At 34.3% G+C, this 23,877-nt stretch overlaps 1 protein-coding gene and 1 long non-coding RNA gene across 2 annotated transcripts in view; both read left to right on the plus strand.

Moving 5' to 3' along the window:
- Positions 1-5,864: 5,864 nt before the first annotated feature.
- On the plus strand, positions 5,865-7,256 carry LOC117152106. Its single transcript, XR_004462362.1, has 2 exons — positions 5,865-6,727; positions 6,839-7,256. It is a non-coding gene; the product is annotated as an uncharacterized LOC117152106 (long non-coding RNA).
- A 111-nt stretch (positions 7,257-7,367) lies between these two features.
- LOC100742678 overlaps positions 7,368-23,877 on the plus strand; it is a gene marked incomplete at its 5' end in the record, with an annotated part of 192,300 nt that continues 175,790 nt past the window's right edge. Inside the window, one exon of the mRNA XM_033322743.1 lies at positions 7,368-7,542. Within this exon, the coding sequence (XP_033178634.1) occupies positions 7,368-7,542 (175 nt within the window). The remainder of the gene's footprint in view (positions 7,543-23,877) is intronic.

The following is a 23,877-nucleotide window of genomic DNA, read 5'->3' on the forward strand; positions in this document are numbered from 1 at the left end:
TAATATATGTTAAAGAACCTTCGTATTTCTATTCAAAAAGATTTGAAGGAGGTTTCTGCATAATCATTTATAATTTGTTCTTTTGGCAAAGGGAACGTCAAAGAGCTAGATAAAAGCGATTAAATGAACAAGTTCACACTTAGTTGGAATAAAATATTAAGCTATTAAACTACACTTCAAAATTTAAGCTTTATTAATAACAAATAAAATATTGCGATCACGTGATAATTAATTCTATTACAATACATTCTTAAATTCGAATAAATCAATGACAAAAACAATATATAATACACAATTATGAAAAATAACATTGAATTTCGATATTTTTGCGAAGTTTACATGCAGCATATTATATGATATGTTTGTGTCATGCATGTTGGCAAAGTGGTGGAAGCCTGCCGTTGTATGTCTTCTGTCGTCTGAAGGGTGTAGTTTGATCTCGTACAGTTTTCCTATTTCGCTTCCAATTTTTATCCTCTAGTGCAGCTATAGGGTTTGTAACTTCTATTGCTACATATTATCTGTGTAGCCTACGTATACACAATTTTCATTGAAATTCTTGCTGGTGTGCTGACATTTGTTACTTTTAATATATTTCATATTCAAACAGGCATATGAAACTATTCAATTTTTAACTGGATAAACTGACAGACTGATTATAATATGAATTCGATTGGATTGCTACCTTTGTATAATCGACATCTAATTAAATTTCCGAAATTTGAAATCAGAAAAAATTAAAGTAAAACACAGTTAGATATATTGCTTTTATTTATATATTTATATATACATAAAACATAGATATGTTTTATTTTGATTATCACGTTATACGCATTTGAAATGATTATTATATAGTAACTATATAATATTGATTGATAAGGAGATTTTGATTTACAATTTAAAACAAAGAAGAATATAATGTGGAACACTTGTTCAAACGTTTGCTTTTGTAGCCAATTCTTTTAAATTTTCATTCATATAGTACATATTAATACGATGACATTAAATAATATTGAATTTATTTTATTTAAGTTTTATAGTACAAAATCTTTCAATGCGGTTCCTGTATAGAAAAATGAACAAAATCGTATTGAAATTATTTTAATTTTTATTCAATGTTAAAATGATATAACTGTAATTTCTCCTCTTAGGGCATTCTGTTTAAAAGTAATTTTTACATGTAACTTGTTTTTAATTAAAGGAACGAGAAGATATTCGATCTTTCTCATCTTAATATGTCAACATTGACGGTGAAACTACAGGCTACAATCATTGTTTATTTTGTGTGAGTTGCATTCACAGACAAGGTGAACTCGTAGAATAAGGTTTTGCTCGGTATTCCCGTTAAAGCTGATACTTACTTAGTAGTAAGGGATTACACGAGAAGGGGACAGCAGATAAAGGGGTTGAGACAGGAAACTTGATAATCAGAAGTTCGCCTGTCATGACTTCTGATAGAACTACAGTCATTCTTTCCGAATATACCTACCAGTTTTAGTCTAAGTATTGTACAAATACAGTTTGCAGGAAGTTACCTGCTAACCTGTGTGCTTCACTTTGTTAATTCGGATGGAAGTCAGAAGTTTCGCGATAACATGAATATTCCTGCCGACTCGGGGATAAAGCACTATCGAAATATCTCTGACGAATTTATGGTGATAATGGAAATGTTATTTTCGACGATTTAATTTAATGGGGAATGTTTTAGCCCCGAATGGTTAATGAATTCTACGCCACTTTAGATCCTCCATAGTCCCTTTCTTTCGTTTTAATCAAGAGAATTTGATGGAATTGTAACAAATGATAGAATGGTACAATGTTATATGAAATGTTGGACATATGAGAATTCTAGAAATCGGTCTATCGATTGAGTGGTAAAACGAAAAAAAGGAGTTTGGGAGAATAATATAGAATATTGACGTAATGTTTACAGAATTGAAAAAAATATTCGATTCAGATGGTTTGGTGTATAAATCTAGATGGATATTTATTCTAAACCGAACATACTATTTTTTGAAGACAAATATGTATGTCATTTTTTATCTTTTATCTCAACAGCAATTTGTAACCTCATGCTATTTAATCGTACAAAATTATTTCTAATAAGTACGAATTTATATTATATTTAATAAAACTTTAATCAGAAAGTATCTGTCGCAGCTCATGTTAATTTTCCACCAAGTTATGATCAATTCACTGGATTTAAACAAAAAGTTCGTAGTATTTTATTGCTCTAGTATTGTTCGAGTAACAGATCTTTTAGAGGTTTCGATTATTATGATTACTATTGTCTGAGATTTTGCTCGTTTCAGAATTATACAATCTAAGTGTATAACAACGTAGGAACCAATACAAAACTCTTTCAGGCCAAGGAACATAGATTCTAGAGCGAAAATGAACACCAACGTAGAAGGCTCTTTGACCAAATATCGCAGATTCTGCTTCAAAGTAATATGTACTTTCGCGAAACACATTCCTGGCTAGCCTGCGAGCTTCCACTCGCACACATCTCGAAATATTCGTAAATCCCGGCTAGACGAAGCGTGGTGCATGTATAGTTAAAACGTATCGACGTAAGTGCGGATGCATTTGATCTGGTTTAGCCAATACGAAGTGAATTTTCCAATGGCTCTGTTCGGAAACCTTTTATTTTCTATGGGAAACACGATAGGAGAACGTCGTTCAGTAACACCTGGCTCGAGCTATTTACCAAAGGGTCGATCGCGTTTTCCAATGGAAAACCCGTTTTCCGGTGGAAAAGTTAACCTACGTAGAATACCACGCTCTCGTCTTTATTCTGACCGGAAAAACTGATATGTACTATAAGCGTCAGCCAATTTGTTCTTCTTAATCATCGTTGTCGCTTTTAGATCAATTGTCATTCCTTTGAAATTCACTATTTTCCATCTATGTTTCACAATCTTCGTTGCTTTTGGCAAATGGCATTATTATTGATTTTCTATATGTGGATTTGTTCTTTTTTTTTCTTTTTTTTTTTGCTTTTTACTTCGCGGAATACAGATTTTACCGATGCACAGTGAAAAAGCTTCGGCTATGTAGAACGTTTGATAGTCACGTGATAACATACCTTTGTATACAACGTTTGCATGGTTGTGAGATTAATTTCATTTAAAAAAAAAATAGAGATAACATTGGAAAGTTTTGCACTTGATCAGTTAGTAGATGAATATTATTTTGTAAATATCGTTATATAGACACAAGCAATATTCATCCCGGTATATCTATAACGTATTAGAATACAATTTTTTGATGCATCGAATTCTCAAAAATTTTTGGTACACAGACTAGGATTAAGGTCTGTCAACTGAAAAACCAAATATCAACACAAAACCAATCAAAGTTCCTTCAGTGTAAATATTGCTTTGTCAACACAATCACTTTTCTTTTAATAGGCTGTAGTTTAACTATAAAATTGATCGATCAATGTACGATAACAAAATTTATGTTTATAATCTTCGTAAAATTACTTTACCGCTTTAGAATCTGTGTCTTCTGGTTATTTAGTTCTTACACATTTTTCTAATGTGATAGAAAACTGGTCAAAATAACTATTATCAGATGTTTGCTTTTCGCGATTGCTACAAACAAACAACTATTTTTGATAATATTAATGCTTACTTTAATTCAGACAGAAACACAATCACATATAGCTATTTATTTTCTTTATATTGCATTAATTCTAAGTAACATTTTTAGGTACCTGTTACATTAAACGATAGTATTTTGATCTAAATTTAGCTTAAATTTTAAAAGATATGAATTTGCATGGAAGTCCAGAATCTAATAATGACTATTATAAAATATGTTGACATTTCCAATTTCCAAAGAAATTCGATTGTACGACTCAGAGCCTGATGGGCCTGATTTAAATTCGTCAGGCGTGAAGACAAATCTTAATGTGGAAGCGTCAGGATGCCCTTATTGTTCCACGGTCTGGCCTTTTGTGAGCAAATCGGACTCGCAGACAGGCGGATAAACGCGAGGTACGAGCAAAGAGAGGAGGAGATCCGGTTGTCTACGGTCGAGCAAAGGCAAAAGAAGCCCGGCTTCGTGAAAGACGTGGAATAAATCTTGTGTAGATAGCCGACAGATGAATTGCGATAATAAGGCGGAAATGGCTGGATCGTTTGTCCCTTCCGTTTTCCAGCGAGACGCCGCGATTTTGATTAATTATTAGCCACATTTGTGGATTAATATCGCCGTGTACCTTGTTTACAATAATTGCGTAGCTGGTTCCGGTGGCTTGATATCGTCCTATTTATTCCTTAAACACGCGAATTACAAGGTTTCAGTCTCGCGAATAGTTGTTCTATCGTGCCTCTTGTCGTTCTTGAAAGGCGGCTCGTTAGGTTACATTTTCCAATGAGGAAATTGATGGAGTCCTACATTAAGATATCGATTACACGCCAATAATCTCTATAAAAAGATGCGAATAAAACGTAGAAAATTTATAATTGAGTCGATCGTATAAGTTCGAAATAAACAAGACACTTCGTCGATTTTTCTTTCGTTCATGGAGCGTTGGCATCGCGTATGTATAGATTTAGTACGTAATTTCCGCGATTTAGCAAACGACCGTTCTAATTTTAGAGGCGAATTTGATCCATTACTGCTCTTCTTAGAACTTCATCTTAACAAGTAGGTACTGTATAATCACAATTTTCTGTGGAACAGAAATAAATACAAAACTTCTTCTTATCAGGATAGATAAAAGATTGGCAAGGGAATTTTAGATCTTACCAAGTCGCTAAGTGTTTTATACACACCTTGTTGTAATTTGAATATTTAGTTCATTATAAATGTATTCATGTATAATGTTTAAATTGTAGACATGAATTAATGATTAGCTAAATCGAATTTGAAGATCATATAGCAAACGTTATTAGTATAAAAATTAATCTACTGATTTTGAAGCGTACGTAGTCTTATTTCTCTATGTACTTTAATTAGTGTGAAAAAATACTTTCAGTAATTATCAATTTCATTAATTTACAACAATTAAGATGAAATATCGTTTGTTTATGTTTACTTTATATGAGCAGTAATATTGTAAGAACGAATGAAAATTGACAGACTTTTACTAAGGTTACGATTTCTAATTAAATTTAACCGAGGCTAAGATGATACGCTTTCTTTTATTTTTATGAAAGTATCCTTTCCTAATAATGTAGAGTATAATTCAATCTACAATTATGTGCAAGGAATTACTTCATTATTGGAATTTACAGTTCCCTTACACGTTAAAAACTTTCTGGATGATAACCAAGTATTCCAAACTCTAGTGATAGTTTAAATTATTTTTATAGCAAATAAAATACGGTTTATGGTAAATGAATACATGCCAATTAAATAAATATCGAACGTCTTTCATTTTCTATTCATTTTTGTGCATGTTCATTATTGCCCATATCTTTTCTCTTTTTATTCAAAATCGTCAGTGAATCGAAACGTAAATTACTTTTACGTGCAGCGAACCTTAATTCCTGTGAATGCTTGGAAAATCTTTTCATTCTTTATTATCGGATATTGCCTTTTTTTTAAATTAATGTACCAAAATCAATCAGAAACAGAGAAGCTACAGAAATAAATAAGTTATACGAAACATTTATTAATGATATTCAAATAATAAACATTAATTTCATATATCTACGTACGACTTTTATGTTAGTTACACGATAGTTTCATTTTGTATTTTAATTAAAGTGATATAAGTATTTTTATTAATGCTTGGTAATTAAATTAAAATCTCTGAAATGCTTAGACTAATCTAAAATAATCTTTAATAACATCATAAACTTTAATAACATCATATTATTTGTCTCTCTATTTTTATTATGTTTATTAGTTACACTATTTGAAATACTTCATTTTTAATCATTCAATTATGATAGCCCTTATGCAATATAATCTTCAAACGGTTCCATGGTTCCCATTTCTTATCAGCAGATAACAGACAAATCCCTATCTTACCCTTTCCCGACACTCCAGAAGCAAGAAACAAAAACAGATAACAACTCATTAAACGAAACTCTATTAAAGTCGTCGATATAAGAGAAAGAAAGTAAGGACAATTAGTGAAATGTGAATGAGCAGTTTGATAAAACAGACAGGCCGATAAGTGAGCTAACAATGGCGGGACGCAGGTGAAATAAGGGGTAAGGGGTTTCGATTAGCCGGATCCAGGTCCGGGATAAGTTGGAAAAGAGGATGCGCGTCGAAAGGTCGAAAGTGGCGAGGGTGTAGAGTCACGGGGTGCCTGTGTTGGGGTGCCTGTGTGGTGGGGGGAAGAAAGGGATGGTACCTGCGCCAGATCCTTGGCTTGAAAGGGGCGGTCGGGTATCGCGTTAACGCGCGGCCGGCAGTTTCTCGCGAGCCGCGAGCCGTGTCGTACTGTGTAGATGCGCGCGCAGCTTCGCCTCACTTCACTCCCTTTGCACCTGTCGCGTTCAACTTCGCGCCTCAGCGACGCGACACGGCTGGCTTTCGCGTGGGCTCTTTCTCGACCACCGTTAACCTCATCGTACCGCGAGTCAAGTATACTGCCCGTCATACTAAATTCTACAACAGGAGTGATAGTTGCATCTACACGTCGCGTGTTACCGCGTGACGCATCATGAGACACGATTTTCATGCGAATGTTGTCGCAGTGTGTCGTCGACCAGAGAACGTTTGTATCGGTGCAATCGTTTGAGCGGTAACATTCGAAGTAATATACGGTGGAGCATCGTCGAAACTTTTACTCTTTCTCTCTCTCTCTCTCGCTCGCGTATCGATTCAACTAACTCGTTGATTTACGACTTTTTTCTCTCTCTGTGAGACAGAGATCAGTGCGCGGATCATCGATGCAGCGATTGAAGTTCGATTGCTCGTGCCGAATCGATGAAGGCCATTCGAGAATCGAATTGTCACGAGAGCACTTGACTGTTTGAAATTCGGGTGGTGATCATCGAACTAATTGTCGGTGAGCATGGCATCCATCATCGTCGTTTTTGTCGAACTAATTGCCGGTGAGCGTAGCATCCATCATCGTCGTTTTTGGTCTTGATAAGTGGCTTAACTTGCTCGTGACTTCCGTACTCTCGCGAGTCGAGTCGCGTCGAATCGAATCGAGAGTCGATTGTGTTTCGAGTTGAATCGCGACGCTGTCATGCTTTATTCGTAAGAAGTATCGCGTTCGGACAATCGCTAATCGGTTTTGTCTCTCGCGAATGATGAAGAGAGAGGAGAAGAGAAAGTCTAATCGTCTTTCTTGACGCGTTGTCATTGCGTTCGCGGGTCTCTTTCGGATTCTCGCTATTCAAGGCTCGAGGAATCTCTTTGTCCGAAGTGAACTGTGACAGAGTTAAATTGCGATCGCCGGCGGTGGCTGTGTGTGCGTGTGTGAGATCAGAATTCAGGAGAATTCAGCGAATGGGCCACAAGTGCAGCGGAACTGCCAAGTACAATCGGCTGCTGTGCAACTAAGTGCATCAGCTGGTTATCGAGGTTGTCGAACAAACGTAATTGGCGTTGTCATCATTCGTAAGTGAAAAAAGCTTTTGTTTATATTTTCTGGATTTTTTCCTGGATGGTGTTTATGCCGTTGTTTGTTTGGTTACCGTTAGAGATCGAACTATTTTGCGTGGTACGAAATAAGATCGGAAGGTTAAGTATTCACTGTGGAATAGTACGACATGGCACTATGATTAATTTTTAATTGTTGGTACTGTTTACTAATATACTAATAGGAAATGGGAAATATTAATAGGATATAGAGTACTTACGATTAAAGATAACTATCTTCCTATAAACATTTTTTTATTTATGTAATTTTGTCTTATCTATTCATGTAGGTAATTTTCCTCATTATTAGTTATTTCTTCTATAATTAAATATTATATTTTTCTTACTACTAATTAAGATAAATTAGAAGATATATTGATTTAAATTGAAATTTCATCGTCAATTGATAAAAGGAAAATATTTATCCATAAAGTGTAAACGTAAAATTAAGATGTATCTAGGAAATATGTAAAAAAAATTATTCAGGTCATTGCTTCAATCTTCAAAATTGCATTGCATATACGCAAAATTGTTCATGCTTTCGATATATGGTACTTTTAAACGTATGCACACTTCAAACAGAGTTTCCCTATCAAATTCTACGAAACGACCCCACCGTCTATGTGTCCCTTAATGCTCGAACGGCGATCGATTTCCGTAATTTCCCGTGCACCGGATTTCCTTAAAACGTTTTCTCTCTTTGATGACTAGCCAACAAAGATAAATGTCGAGAACTCGATTTAAGGTGCTTGGAACGGAACGATCGCGGCACAATTTTATTTTCACTTGCGAATGAGTAAACGTGTGTACCAAAAATTCTCTTTTTACTATCGTTTTTTCCACCATCAGCGGAAATTCTCTATCGATATGTAAAAGGAAGTATTTCTTTCACGTTTAAAAATTATTTATTTGGAGTTTCTACATAAGTAATATGTGGTAAATTCCAGTCGTTCATCTTTATATAAAATTGCTTTCAAGCAAATTTCTCAATTAACTTTTTGTTGTATAAAACGCTTGTCAATGAGAAAATCTCCGCACCAGTATTCCTCAATTTTTCGAATCGTGCATCTTTCTACTAGCAAATTAATTTGTAGCAGCATTAGTGCTACTTTTCTATTTAAACATTAAACGCTCCACATAGTAAATGATTTCATATAATATAAAACATATGGAAAACGTATTGAAATTGTGATAGTTTTTAATTGTTTCATTTCCAAATACTTATATCCAGGAATCACTAATTAATTGGAATTGTGTAACATTTGATTAATCGTCAATTTTGAAATATCTGCCAGAATCAATTATAAAAGTGAACTATATTCTAGGATGTGAGTGTCATTATTTTACCAATGTTTAAGCATGTTCGACAAAATCGTAGCAATATATGTAATATACGTTATATTACCTTTATCTCATTATTATACTATTTGTATCAAATTATATTATTTATCTAGAATCATATTCCAGTAATATATATAAATACACACTATACTATTATAACAGTAATATTCATTATAACATTTCGTAGATGATATAAATCTCTGCTTAGGTTTTTCAGCTGTATTTATAAAAATATGTATTTTCATAAACATCATCAACCTGGCAATCACACAGAGATGAGTAAAAGCTAAAAGTCTTCATGATCGAATAGAAATAACCGTACGTTAGTTCTCCAGAAAATGTTCCACGATATATGGAGATTCTGATTTTAAAAGTCCAAATATTCCATTTGCTCGCGGGATTCCATGGATTGCGATCCTTGACTACAGGCAATCTTTCAGTCGCGGTCAAATCGCACGCATTAACATTAAACGTGATTCGACGTGGAAATCCCCTAAAGTGATTTCTCCGGGCTGCCCTTTAAATCTGTCTTAACGTCCGCGCGCAAAGTCGGCGGCAAAGAGCGAAGAGTCTCTGATAATCCGTGGCGTCGTGCTCAAGATTCCTCTGGAGCTTCCTATTTCGCTTCTAATAGTCCCTCGAACGGGTCGAATGAATGGCGAAAATTCGAATCGAAATCGCTTCGCGAGCAACACGACCGGTCTGTGTCCTCTCTATTCTTGGCTTACGACGCATCGAGCCTCGTTCTGTCAGCGTGGATCGGTTATACGAACCGTTCAGACCCGTGACACGGCGTAGGATAGGAATACACGGCCGGACAAATCGAGCGTTTCGCTTAAGAATTCCGCGGATGTCTCGATCGTCTTAAATTAACCGCGCCTCCTCGTCCGCGCCTCTAATCGACTTCGACGTGTTCCACCAGCTTCTTCGAAATCGAATTTCCATGGCGGGGATGGTTCAGCGAATGATTCTTTCTTCGATGAAACAGAAAGTTACTCTCGCCGCGTCAAGGCGTCCTGGTAATTCACTTAGCGAACATTTGGATGTTTTAAGACAGTTATTAAAGTTGGTAATGGAGCAGTTGCGACTCGTTCGTAACTTTTGCGCGTCGCTGCGCTGTCTGTTTGATTAAATTCTAATGGGAATTTCGAATAGTTCGGTCATTAGAAAGGAATCGAACATTGTTTCGAGAAATAGCGATTGTGTAGTGATTCAGTATTGAGATCATTGCGTAAACTTGTTGTTTGTTTTGAAATTTGCTAAAACTAAAGCTTTCGAAGTTACTTATATTTTTGTGTAGGTAATTGTACAGTAACATATATTATGGTTTTTTTTTATGTTAGAATATTATGGTATTTAGACATACAGATTACTCCTTTTACAAAGATAGCTTGAGATATTTTGAGATAGTTCTGGGAACGATATTTATAAAGAAAGAAACAAAAGATTCAATTCAATTTGATATTATTATTGAACGATTGATTTCTATATTTTATATTTACAAATTTCACAAAATTATTTTCAGATATTATGCTGTATGATCTTTTCCTGTAATGTTAGACAAAGAGCTCATCAGATTTCCATTCTATTAGGTACACAAAATTATTTTAATGTATCTGATATACAAAAAATATCCTTTACATTAATGTCATGAAACATTATCCAAAAATCTTGTCTAATAAATTATGCAAGTAAAAAATGTGAAATGATATGAGATGAAATAAATATTCAACTAAACTAGTTAGACTTAAATAATATTAAAAGTAATATTAATCAAAGAAGAATTGTTTTAAACCAGAGAAAGGAATTTATTTCTAGAAGAACTACTTGAAGTTAAAAAAGAGAATTATCTTTTAAGAGACCTGGATGATGTTATCGATACGAAATTGATCGAACACCATGTCAAAGTATTAATTAAAACGCACGAAATGAAAAGGCGAGCTGTTACACGCGGAGCAAGGGTCGGAAACTCGTTTTGTCCAGGATAAGAAGCAAGCAAAGCTCCTCTTGTACCCGCGATAGATGTCTGTCGCAGGTGTAACGCGAGCGTAACACGGAGCAAACGTAACGACCGATAACCAGTACGCGGGTTTGCGATCGTTAAAACCAGACCAAGTTTCGCGTAACAAGACTGGATGACACGCGGCTGACGTAAACCATTTTATTTACTGCGTTAACTGCACGGATTGCCAAGATTTTACAATGCATTTCGTGTGTCGCTCACGACTGTTCAAACAAAGTCCAGTTCGCTGTTTATTCGTAGAAGTTGGCATTTGTAAGGTGAAGCTTGAAGTATATTGAATTGAAATTTTCGATGAAGTTTGAAATGTCGTCTAAAAGCGTAAAAAGTATTTTAAACGCTACATTATGGCAATGAATTACTTTTGTAAACTGCGTTCCGATAAAAATGTTTGAAGAAAGAAATCAGCGGTGCACTACTTTGTATAACATATACGCGTGATTGATGCAAGCGTTGTGTAGGTAAGTTTTTTTTAGTAGAAAGAACGGCGAATGGAAAAAGTTGATTGATATGCGATGTACAGTATCGTTCATAAGTATTCGAACATTTTAGATTTTTTAACGATATAATGAGAATAGTAAAGATATACAGTAGATGTTATATAACTGAAGGTACTACTTATCATATTTTTATGGAATCAAGGCAATATGAATGTAAATAATATATTTAAAAACTTGACGACAGCGAAATATAACAAATTATAATCACATACTAGATATTTAAATATCCGCCATCACCAGTGCTTGAAATAATTGCTTGAAATAATTGCTATAATTCTGCTGCCATCTTAGAAAAACTTTTCTCATTCCATTTACATATTGGTTAATAATATGTTTAAAGAATCTGTTTATATAACACGTGTTAGTTAAATTAATTAAATTTGATATGTATTTACCTACGCGGTAATGATATTGTTATATATTAGTCTCAAAAAATTAATATAAATTTAAATCATTACATCTTCTTTTACAATTTTCTATTTGGATTCTGCCGAGAGTAATCGAGCTAGTGAATACTTTTGAATGATAATGTACGTAAATATTATATTCATAAATCTATTTATTAAGGACGAATATTTTTCAATCTGAAGCTGTTGTTGCAGCAAAACTCCTAAATCTCAATATAAAATATATTGTACTAGAATATGCAGCTACATAAATATTGCAGAATTTAAAGCTTCATATCCATGTTCGCAATCAATATTGATTATTATTTTTAATCCAGACGTTACTCCTTTATTCATAATTTCTTTTGTAAAAAAAAAAATGTCTCTTAATGATCAAAATGCTTTTAACACAAATGCTTCAATTATTTGTAATTAAAAAATGAACGAATGAAATCAACGTTTCGCAATTAAACAATAAATAACTAATTATTGTTACAAACAGTGTTACTGTGCATGCTCGAAAGTTCGTTATTTCTCACCGCGTATCGGGAAATATTTCCCGTCGTATGCCATCGAAATTTAAAGATTCCCAGAGGATATATTGCTGCATATCGGCGTGTATAAATGTGACGTACATTAGAAATAACAACCGATAACTACCTATACTGTAAACCTATATACATACAGCGATATTTATGGCTGGCGAAATATGTGCCAGTAATGGAAGGGCTTTTTTTTAAAGGACATTTCTTTATCGCGGCTTTTTGCTGTGATGTAGTGCAGTCGCGCGAATTTTCGAGGTCGTCCACGAATTCTATAGAAAAGGGGCGTATTACGAACGCTTTATCCGTGTTGTCTCAATTCTTCAGCCGCGTGGAAAAATGCTCGAGCACAAAACTTAGCTCGTTCAAGACGCAGTCAGAAGATAAGCCGCGTACAAACTTTTATAGGCCTTTCTCTCTCTTCCTCTTTAACAACGTAAACTTGCTTCCATTTTTTAAACGTGTCTTGCCCTTTCCTTTTTCTTCGTTTCTACTCTTCTCTCGTGTTTTATTACACATGCCTTTATTCAGTAGCCAACGTTACCGTACGAGTTTTACGGGAACTTTTACGATGCCGGATGCGTAAAAATGGTCAGAGGCGCGGCCATTAGGTGGTAATTTTTCAAGGTGCGCACCATCGACCAGCACTGATCGACTTAACGAAAATTGATGCTAATACGTCAGTATGCGGACGTTAAAAGAATTTGGGATGCTTCGAGGGGGCCTTTAACAGATAGAACGGAGAACTGCAAAGAGAGGGACAGCATTGTCGTGATACAAACGCTTTGCGCCGCAAAGTGCGCTGATGTACTTAACGAATTAACAGCATTACGTTGTATTAGCATTATCTACTGTCGAATTGTAAACAAATGATCTGTTTGGATTACGAACTGATGGTAGTAAATGAAGATTCTTTGTAATAAAGCGTTCGTGGTAACGCAATTTATGCAGAGAGAGCGTTTGTATAAATATCCGAGTTGAATAATTATTCCCTTCTGCAAATTCGTATACGGGAATGGATATACAGTTTTATGAATATCAATCATTTGTTCGTTATTATGATCTATTGAGAGTCGAAGAAAACGTGAAAATAGACACATTGAAATTGTTGCCTTTCATCTTGTAAATATCAAGGGGTTCTCTTTTCTTCCTGTGTAACTATGTTTTTCTTATATCCTATACCGAATATTATATCCTCAAATTGGGATGAATTATTAGCAGGAGATTCCTAAATATTAATTTCATAAATTTAAATAAATTTTATTACAAATTTTATCGTGTTCAAATGAAAATTTTCTTCCAACCTTGTTTCTGATTATAATTCACGAGTTACAGACTCTACAATAATTCCATTATTTCAGGTGAAACTAATAACTATGTAATTAAGTAAACTTTAATTATACGTTTACAAGTCAATGCGGAATACTGCGTGACCGCCAACTTTCGGACAATACCATGTATTAACTCACATACATATTCATTATATTACACGATCCTACGTAAGGTAATCTTTCAAACACAGCATAAATATTTCCTCAACGAGCAATTTATTATCCATCGTCCGTTATTCGCCTTTTAACATTAATTTGTCAAGAAATATTTTATTCCATATTTCCGGTTCCTAATTGTATCACGATATCACCGGGTTATCCTGCTTGAAAGCATGCAAGCTTCAATGAACGATCAAGATAGCGCCAGCGTAAATTCTTCCGAGTTGCAATATGTAATTCGTTTCCGATGAGGAAACGGAAGTGGCGGATCACGTTCTGTTCGTCACGTTACGTGTCAGCGTGGAAAGCACGTTGTTCGGAACGGTAAGCGTATGAATGGTCGGACGCTTTGGGAATTCCTCAGGACGCGTCGTTATGCATTGTGACGTGTTTTTGGTGGGTGAATTGAGAAACGTCAGCAGCGTCAAAACGAGGAGAGGAAAGAAAGGGCGCGAGAGAAATGGAAAGTGGAGCGAAAGGGAGGCAAGGGGTTGAAAGGTGGAGGTTGACCCAGATTCGAATCTCTTGTAACCCTGTTTTTCGTTCGGCCTTCGCCGGTAAACAATTCGTGAACTCTGTCGTGCGTGATAGGATCGAACGTTTCTCCTACGAGACAGGGTAAATCCGTGTAATAAGAATCGGAGAACCCCGAGGAGCTTACGAAACAGCACGGAGTCTGTAACTAAAAGTAAAGGACAGGATTGTCGTGTTGCTGTTCGTGATTGTTCACTAGCGGATAAATAGGAAGTAAAGCGGATTACGATGTTTAGTTGATAAATTGGAGTGGTAGATTTCAAACGGAATTGGAAATGTAATTAGAGTTTTACATATTGAGAATACCTTGATATAAATGGTACGTGTTAGATAATAACTTTTAATAAGGAAATTTTTACTTTTATGCTCTCATTCGTTGTTTGTAACACGTAGGTAGATGAGTCATTGAATATGCAATTCAGAGGGGTGAAAATTTTCGGTTCTATTCTCAGTCGAATAGAAATGCGTAGTTCTAAGTTGTCTGCATAAATTTGAATTTAACTTTCGCGTAAAAGTGATACAATTACTCGTAGAATTATTTACTAAACCAATTCGCCGTCAAATTAAAAACTTGTCGAATAGTAAAATGCAATTAACAAATCAATTAAAAAGTTCACAATAGAAACAAAACTGTAAAAGAAAGATGTTATCTTTGTAATTGTTTCTATTGTTTTATAAATTCAATAATAGGAACATCAGTTTTACATTGTTAAAATATTTACTGATCTGATTATATTCTGAAGTAATTTGTACACTCACGTTGAACGCAAGTTAGTCGCAAATTTAGAATTTTCAGCAATAAAAGCTTAGATTCTAATAAAAAATTCATCTCGTCGTTAATACTCAACAAAAATCTGCAATGCAGTAGCGTACGAATTCAACACTAAGGCCTTTTCAAGCGAATCAGCGAAACCATCTGGAGCACGTGGCGTGCAATTAAACGATATGCAAAATTCACCTGTTGGTTTGTCGACATATGTTTAAAAGAATTCAACGCGCGAACGGATCGCGTATTCAAACTAGAACGAAAATTAGTTTGATAATTAGAGGAAAATTAGCCCGGGCTAGCGACGATTCCAACGAAATAGGTATCGATCTGGGACGAATTAAAATGCAAAACATTGACACGAGTATCCACTTGCCAGTTAAATCTTCATTGGCAGAGAGCGGAGATAGTACATACACGTAGGGGGAAATTTTCAATGGGGACCGTAGAGAGGGTTCGGTTTAACGCAATTCATGAGGGCTAATTCGAAATCAGGGCGCAAGGTGACGCCTGATTGATTGCGGTTTACACTGACTTGCATTTTACATGGAAATCAATGCACGGAATAACTGGTTGCACTTGTACGTTTCACCGAATCGTTCGACCGAACACGTAAATGTATGTGTATTCACCGTTATTTGCGTTATTTTCCTGACCAAATGGTACCAGTTTTTCCATGCGCCAAAAATTGAATGATTATTATAAATACATACGTGAAACATTCATGATTTAACGAAAATCGTTTAGTTCCATTCATAAAAGCATAGTGTGCGTTGAAAGAAGATCGTGTTATTTTTCAGAAGAACAAACGCAGAGAACAAAGTGGTAATATGGAACTTGTTTTGTTTCCAGACGACTTTTTCAAAACTGGTAAAGTTATTAACTCAAATATTATTTTAAATCAATCTCCATTTAACTCCCCTTTTTCGTATCCAAGGATTTGAAACAAAATGAACAAATAAATATTTAATTGCAACCTTTACTTTTATTTTCAAAAATGAATTCTCTATCCGTTAGTTTTGATTTTTTTAAAATGTAGGTTCTATTTTCCGAATATAGAGCTCAATATTATTATTTACTCCGTTATTCATTTTATTAAAATCACTATTCTTGATGTGAAATTATTGATATTTTGTACATATTAGAAATACATAGTTGTGTGATATATAATATAAAATCGAATAGCATTTGTTTGAAAAATATATAATATTATTTATTATAAGTATGGATATTATATTTTGTCCTAAACAGTTTATCCGAATTAAAGAATAGAATACTACTCCTACTACTGGGTTACGTGAATTCGGTTATTGGCGAACACAAAATAATTGTTAGGCATTACGAATTGATAAAGACGGAGACGCAGTTAAATGCAAACGATCAAATACATTTTTCTCTCGTTTTTTCCTCTTTCTTTGAGATTTTTTCTGAGTCGGCAATTCAAACGTTATTCAGTCTCGTTGAAAAGCAATACCATTTCACTGGGCCGCCTTTTTTCCACGTTTTGCTCGTTACTCACACGCAGAAATGAAAAGGCGGGGAAACACAGTAGGTGAAACAGTCGCGAACGTCGGGAAAAGTTAGAAATTTCTGACAGAACTGTCTAAAGCTCATGCATAAAGATTTCGTTGGATACACACCTCAGTTTTCTTAATTGTTTTAACTTCGTACTGTTTAAAAAGAACATTGTGTTAAACGGTATTTAAATTATTTTTAAAAAACGTTTAACTCGTTAATTTCCTTTATCCCTATTTTGGTATCATGAAAAGAAATATGAGAATTTTTTTTTTAATCAAAATATAATTATAAATTCCATGTTCAAATGTAATTCATTACAGTTCCAAGTTGTTATTGAAGAATAATATTATGAACGCTTATTTACTTATTTACTTAAGCAAGTTAAAAGTTTGGGAGAAGGGGCTAGTTCAACAGACTTGTTTTACAATAAAAAATCTTTTCAGTTCTTGTAATTAATTCTATATCGTAACGTTTTGTACAATGACCATCTCATTGTACATTGTTTCATATCTCTGTTGCAGTTTATCAATTGAAGAACCGGGTGCTCGTATAACTGCATATTATAATAAAGGAAAAAGCTGTGCGGTTAAAATGTTGTTGCGGCACATTTTCACTGATACTCATCAGCACACAATTATTTATCACCCTAGATACTCGTTAGTTCTAACGTGTTGGAAGGTTGTTCAGGCGCAAAGAGAATTTTTAATTATGTTCCATATCAACGTGTTCGTTCATCGAGATCAATTCATGCAAATACTCGGCAGTCGCACATTCATGATTACCAATTCAATCGGTATGTGCGTTTAATTATTTCTATAAGAGAAATCGTGCTTCGATAGGTTTTAAGAAATCCTTGGTTAAAAAGGAATCCGTGTTAATTGCAAAACCTCTTGCTGAGTTTCCGCTTATAATTATCCTTATCCCTCGGCGACTCTTCCTCGAATTATGCAACAAAAGAGGGGAAAAACAAGGAACAGAGGAAAATTGGAAACTTGACGGTTGGATTAAACGTATTTTATAGCGTGGCGTAATCACGTTTCACGCTAGGTGGATGGTTAATAGGTGGCATAAACCGCGACTGGTTTGGTTATAACGAACCTCACCTTGACATCTGAGCTTACATCATCACGGCGAGCAATTTTTATCGATGTTGCTGGTTTGATTAGCATGCAGTTCTTAACGCGTTTCTTAGCTACGCTGGTGCGTCTTTCACTGTCATCCGTTGACATTGAAGTAGGATAATTTTATTAATGCTTTCGTTGCCTCGTGTCGCTATGCGTCTTCCTATTCATGCCGGGTTTCTTAAACGCAATGCTCGGCGTTGTACCTTGAGGAAAAAGAATTGTTATTCCCAGAGGTTCTTCTTATGTAGTTTACAGATGCCGCAACCGGTTGAATGGCACAGTCTGAATAGATTATCACTGACTTAAAGCCGTTAGTTGAATATTGCTTTTTTAGACAAGTTTTATTGCATTAAGTGTTAAAGTTTTAGAAGCTTATTATATTTTAGGTATTTTTTCCTTTTTGGTTGCTTTCAATTTACTGATAAATAGACTGTAGATAAACTGTTTTACGAAATTCTTCATTTATATTTTAATGTATCTAAAGGGATGGAACATAAACGGCGATTTGTTTCACCACGTGTTTAAAATAAAATATCCTAATAAATATCCTATATATTTTTATATATTTATTTTATCATAACATGGGATTATATAAATAACATTTTTAGAGTCTTGAGTTGTAAGCAACGACATCGGATAGAAATTTTGCTGGGAGAAGTAATGTAAAGTTGGTAAGATAATATTGTTTTACAACTGCGTTGTTCGGCCTGAAAAAGGGGGGCAAAAATACGGGTTTTTAAAGAAATTTCCTAGCTGCTCCATTTAAGGACAGGAAAATAGACAGGACTGCGAATGGACGTATGCATGCAAATGCGTTCCGCGTTGTTAGTAAAGCATTCGCTACTTCCTCTTCTTAAATACCTGTTTTCATTGAAATTCGTTTACGCCTACTTTTCACAAGTTGTAACAATTTATACCGGTAACTGCAGCATTTGGAAATTGGTGTCCCTGTTGCAAATACAATATTTGTAAACTTGTATTATTTCTTACTTTTCATATAGGAAACACGTTGAATAGTTGTTTTAATATTTCAACAAGTATGCAAATGTTCTAAATAAATTTCCTAAGAAATCTGTTTGCTATTATTAATAGAAAAGACAGGAAGAAGTATAATACATTTTGCAAAAATATCATGATTATTTATCTTAATATTTGAATACATATATGGTATAGAGATATAAATTTCGAAACATATGCTTGCATCGTGAGTAACGAATATTAGAAAATAAATAAGGGCTTAAACTTAGACTTTACTAGTCGCAAATACATTTCAAACAATTTTAGATTTAAAAATACGTCACTGAAAAATTTTGCTAAATATCCATCAAACGTCTATGAAATTTATGCTATTTTTTATATCCTGCATTCAGGTTTTTTAAGGAATTTCGTATTGCATTTTATGGACAAGAGGTTATTACACTTGATATTAACGTTCAGTAATAACAAAGGTTGTGATTTATTCAAAATTAATAATCAGTAATTATTCCAATCGAATAAACACAACAATAAATTTAATATATGATATGAAAATTAATACTATATAATAATATGATATATATCGATATAAACGAAGAAATTAATATTCGTAGTGAATTTTACATACATAGCGTGTGAAATGAAAAACTAAGTTGGGTAATTTTATGCACTGTTTATTTTATATTATTATATATTATACACTATTAATGAAAAATACGATATTTGTTTGCATAAAAGAAAGGTATTATCTTTACCATCATTTCTATTATTTTAGAAATTCAATAGCAACGTAGATATATAGGGTGATTGGTAACTGGTGGTACAAGCGGAAAGGGGGTGATTCTACGCGAAAAAAGAAGTCGAAAATATAGAATAAAAATTTTTCGTTTCAGGCTTTGTTTTCGAGAAAATCGACTTTGAATTTTCGCTCGGTACGCGTGCACTTTATCACGTCTGGTTATAACGGATCTCACTGTAGATTGTTGTCTCGATGGAAAAATTAAAAAAAAAAATTAAAAAAAATTTTTATCCTATATTTTCGACTTCCTTTTTCGCGTAGAATCATCTCCTTTCCGCTTGTACCACCAGTTACCAACCACCCTGTATATCTACGTAAAGTAATTAATCAAAAATAATTTGCATATATTTGTAGTTAAACATATGAGACAAAAATATCTGTTGATAGATTATTTTTCTACAGTAAAACGTTAAAAAATAACGTAAAAAGAGTTAACTTTTAAAATCTTATTAGCAAAAGAAGTCACATCGATGCTGCCTCGGATGAAATTCTCATAGAAATAAATAAAGCCACGATATTATATCATAATAACCCATAGGGATTAAATGAATACTTATTATAAAATATATACAACAACGTAAATGGACACCAATTATTACTACTTGTTTATTAAATTAGTTTAGACTAGTAAACTTACTAATAAATCTAATAAATCCTAAACACGTTCCGTGTTAGTTAACCGAACCCTGGCAGCTTTTCACGCTTCTTCTGTTATAATCTCTGCTGTAATGTCTTGGCTAACGAATTATATTCCTCTGCAGAACTGTATGCGATACAAAAGCTAAGCTCAGCTTAAAGTGAACAAGCAGTACCCCTAATACTCGTTGAGCTGCATTGCGCAATAAACTTTCGTGAAATCGTGGTTACACAATGCGCTGAAATAACGACGCATACGTACGTGAATGTTTTGCAATTTCATGAAAATTTGGAACTTTCGATCCAAATACGAATGTTCCCAGTAAGCTTGCACGAGCTGCCTTGACAAGCCGTTCCTAGTGGTCATTTATCATTGTTATTTCTGTCCAGCATTACCCTTTGTCAATTTTCTTCCATCATATGCGCTGGATGATAGTTTATGACTTATGATTCGGTTTATTGTCGTTTAGATGTCTTGCGAGAGTAAACTATGTACGTGTTTCTTTTCTTTCCATCAGTTCTGGTCAAGAGATACAGCATTTCGAAATAAAACTACTATTTGCTTCGTGTAAATAAAATTGTGATTTGTTATTTCCGAAGTATTTGTAGAATTAATGCATTAAAAGTATTTATCGTATTTCTCTAAAATACTGGGGATAAATGAAAATTATTTGGGATTAATTATTGCAGATAGATGAAGATTACGGCAACTTTAATGTATACCTGCAATATCCGTTTTCATCTCATTCTAATTAAATAACGCATGTTCATTAAGTTACCTTGTAGTTGATGCAGCATTAAATTCCAGTTAAAGAAATATATACTTTTTGATAATTGATCTTTTTCAGTGAAATAGATCTCGAGATCATCCTCATTTTTTGTCTGAATTTAGCTAATATAAAATTGTTTTAATGCATATCTTATTATCGTATCGTATGCATATTTGCGAAAGGTATACGAGCTATTCGGGGAAAAAATGGATCTCGCTAACGAAGTGACGTTTTAAGCTCTCGTCTTAACAAGCAGTCTGTTTTCATATCATCGTGAATGCTGATTCTCCAACGAATTAACAAACGAACGATTCCTAAATTTCTGCATTCTTTTGCAATCGGACGGAAATGAATATGTATACAAATGAACAAAAATTAATTATTGCATACGGATTTTGATTAGCATGCTGTACAAACTGACAACTATTTTCTCTACGAAATTCAACTTTATTAAAGCAGTCTTCGTTACGTTTTAAATCGCCGCTTTTAACGCATGAAAACTGTTTCAAGCACGTAATAAACGAGAAGATAATTTAAATCCTGTATTAAAAAATATTTGGAACGATTCACGAGTGTTTTTAAACTTGCTCCTCCAGCGTATAATTTACATAAAAGTGATGGGTAATCGAGAAATAATTGCAGCTCTTCTTCCTCAATGATTAAACGAATCGTTACAAATTTCGTTTAGCAATCACTCGACTCGAAACAGCAACCGCTACCGTTAATCACCTTTTCCCTTGTAATAACATGTTTATCGCCTGTTAGTTTCATTATGTTTAGAAAATTAAAACCATTAATCTCTTCTCTTTAAACATAATCTTTGAAAAACCTCATTAATAGGAGTATATTCGAGAAATTAATGGTATGAATAATACGTGTATATGTTGCAGCGATGCCACATTAATTATCTTTCTTGTTTAAAGCTACATGTTACCGACATACAGTATATTTTCTCTTTAACTATTGCAATAAAGTTACTTACACGAATTAATCAAATCAAACGCTGTTTTCAATGATTTTATTGGAAAGCGTATTTCGTTAGATTCTTAATCATTTGCAATTCAAATTTTCAGAGCAGCAAAGTATTAACAACACGAATTAACGAATTTCGCTTAAATACTCGTTCCTTAAAACAGATCAATGAATATTCTTTCCTCATAATGAACACTTGCACTGAACACACCAATTGATCAATTGTGATTATATCTGGCAAAGCTTTCCAGATCTCTCCTATCCAATCATCTTCCAATTTCTCCAAAAATCTTGCTTTTTTGATTCTAACGAAATACTTCGTAGTCTCATTTCTCCAAAAAGGTTTCCCAACTTTTTACGGAAGGCGAACCTGTGATATAAACGCAAGGAAAGAGATTACGCATATCGATAAACAACCTTTTCATATTTATTTTAAAAATTATTTTAAAAATTTAACAGACAAACGAAATAGAATCGGATTGAAATTGCTTGAAAACGGTAGCAGCGTTGTTAATTCGTTGTTTCATAATACGGTAATAGTCGTAGCATGGACTGCAATTCCTATTTAAATGGTATTTATAGTCAAGCACTATTAAATGCTAATGTTCGATATTTTCTATGTAAATACAGTACTGCAGCAGCGAATAACTAATAACAATTGCAAAGACAAAGTAATTACAGTAGTAAGCAGTTATAGCACTAATTAGGTTGGTGTTAGCTTTTGGTGGAAATGGTTGCCTGGCAAAAGTGGCGGGTAAAAGAAAATTTAAAGTTGGTGCTTAATGACATGAATTAATGGCACTATGCATTTTGGTAACTTTTATGTTAAAAATTGTTCACAATTGAGGTGGCTTATTATACGTCTTGGTTCATTAAAGAGACCAGTGATAAAATTGTAATAGTAGCGTATATTAAAATCACTTTAAATACAAGTACAAAGATAGTGTATGCCGCTCGCTATTCGACCGTATGACTCGCTATAATGATCGTCCTAGAGAGCACGTTCGTCTATTTGTATCGACCGGTGGCATTATAAAACGTTCGAATGTAACTCTGGTTGACGATTTCAAATAACAGCGATGATATTTTGTCTGGAGTTCGTTTGCTTTGAATCTAGCAAACCAAAACAACGTTGGCACTCCAAGACACAACAATACGAGTCTCTCTCGAATCTTCTGTTGACTCATGCGCCGCTACACGACATTGGTAACAATCATTTATTCTATGGTACACATTCCATGTATTTCTTACTCTTATTAAATTTACATTCATTTTGCAGAGTTATAGTGTGTTATAGAATAGTGTCCTTTCATGTCTTTTGTGTTATAAACTTTCTTTTGTTTACCATTGTATGTATGCAAGCAAATATTAGGTCGTCCGAAAAGATTTTTTCGTTTTATAAGGAAATAATGGATGCACAACATTTTTCGTTTTATATTATTTTATCGAATTACGTATGATCCATTTTGTTCTATCAAAATAAAGATCACAACGTTCGACAGATTAGTTTTCATGTTTGTATAAAGATGCATCGTTGTAAAAGACGTGTCTGTAAAAGAAAGACACTTTTCGGACAACCTAATACGATTATGAACTTAGCATCGCATAACACAGCATAGCTTAGCTTTCCTGTGGATCTCTGGTGTAAAACTTGGCTACAATTTTCGCTAGACGGTTACGTTCATTCATCTCGCGATACCCTATCGAAATAATCACCAACACGGTCAAGCCTGTGGAATGCAACGGCTGATTACAATGGCCGATACGTTCAGGCATACGTGCAATCTTGGCTGGTTGCTCGTGTACGTGCAGGATCGCGTAGCAAACGAGCGTAACGCACCATCTTCGGGTTCTGCTTCCTCGTCGCGAGTCGTGAGTAGCACACGTAAGGACATCGCCGCGTACCGTGTCGCAAACAAACGGATAAACATCGTCGCCGCC

The sequence above is a fragment of the Bombus impatiens genome, unplaced genomic scaffold, assembly GCF_000188095.3.
Source record: "Bombus impatiens unplaced genomic scaffold, BIMP_2.2 scf_0664, whole genome shotgun sequence".
NCBI classification, from domain to species: domain Eukaryota; kingdom Metazoa; phylum Arthropoda; class Insecta; order Hymenoptera; family Apidae; genus Bombus; species Bombus impatiens.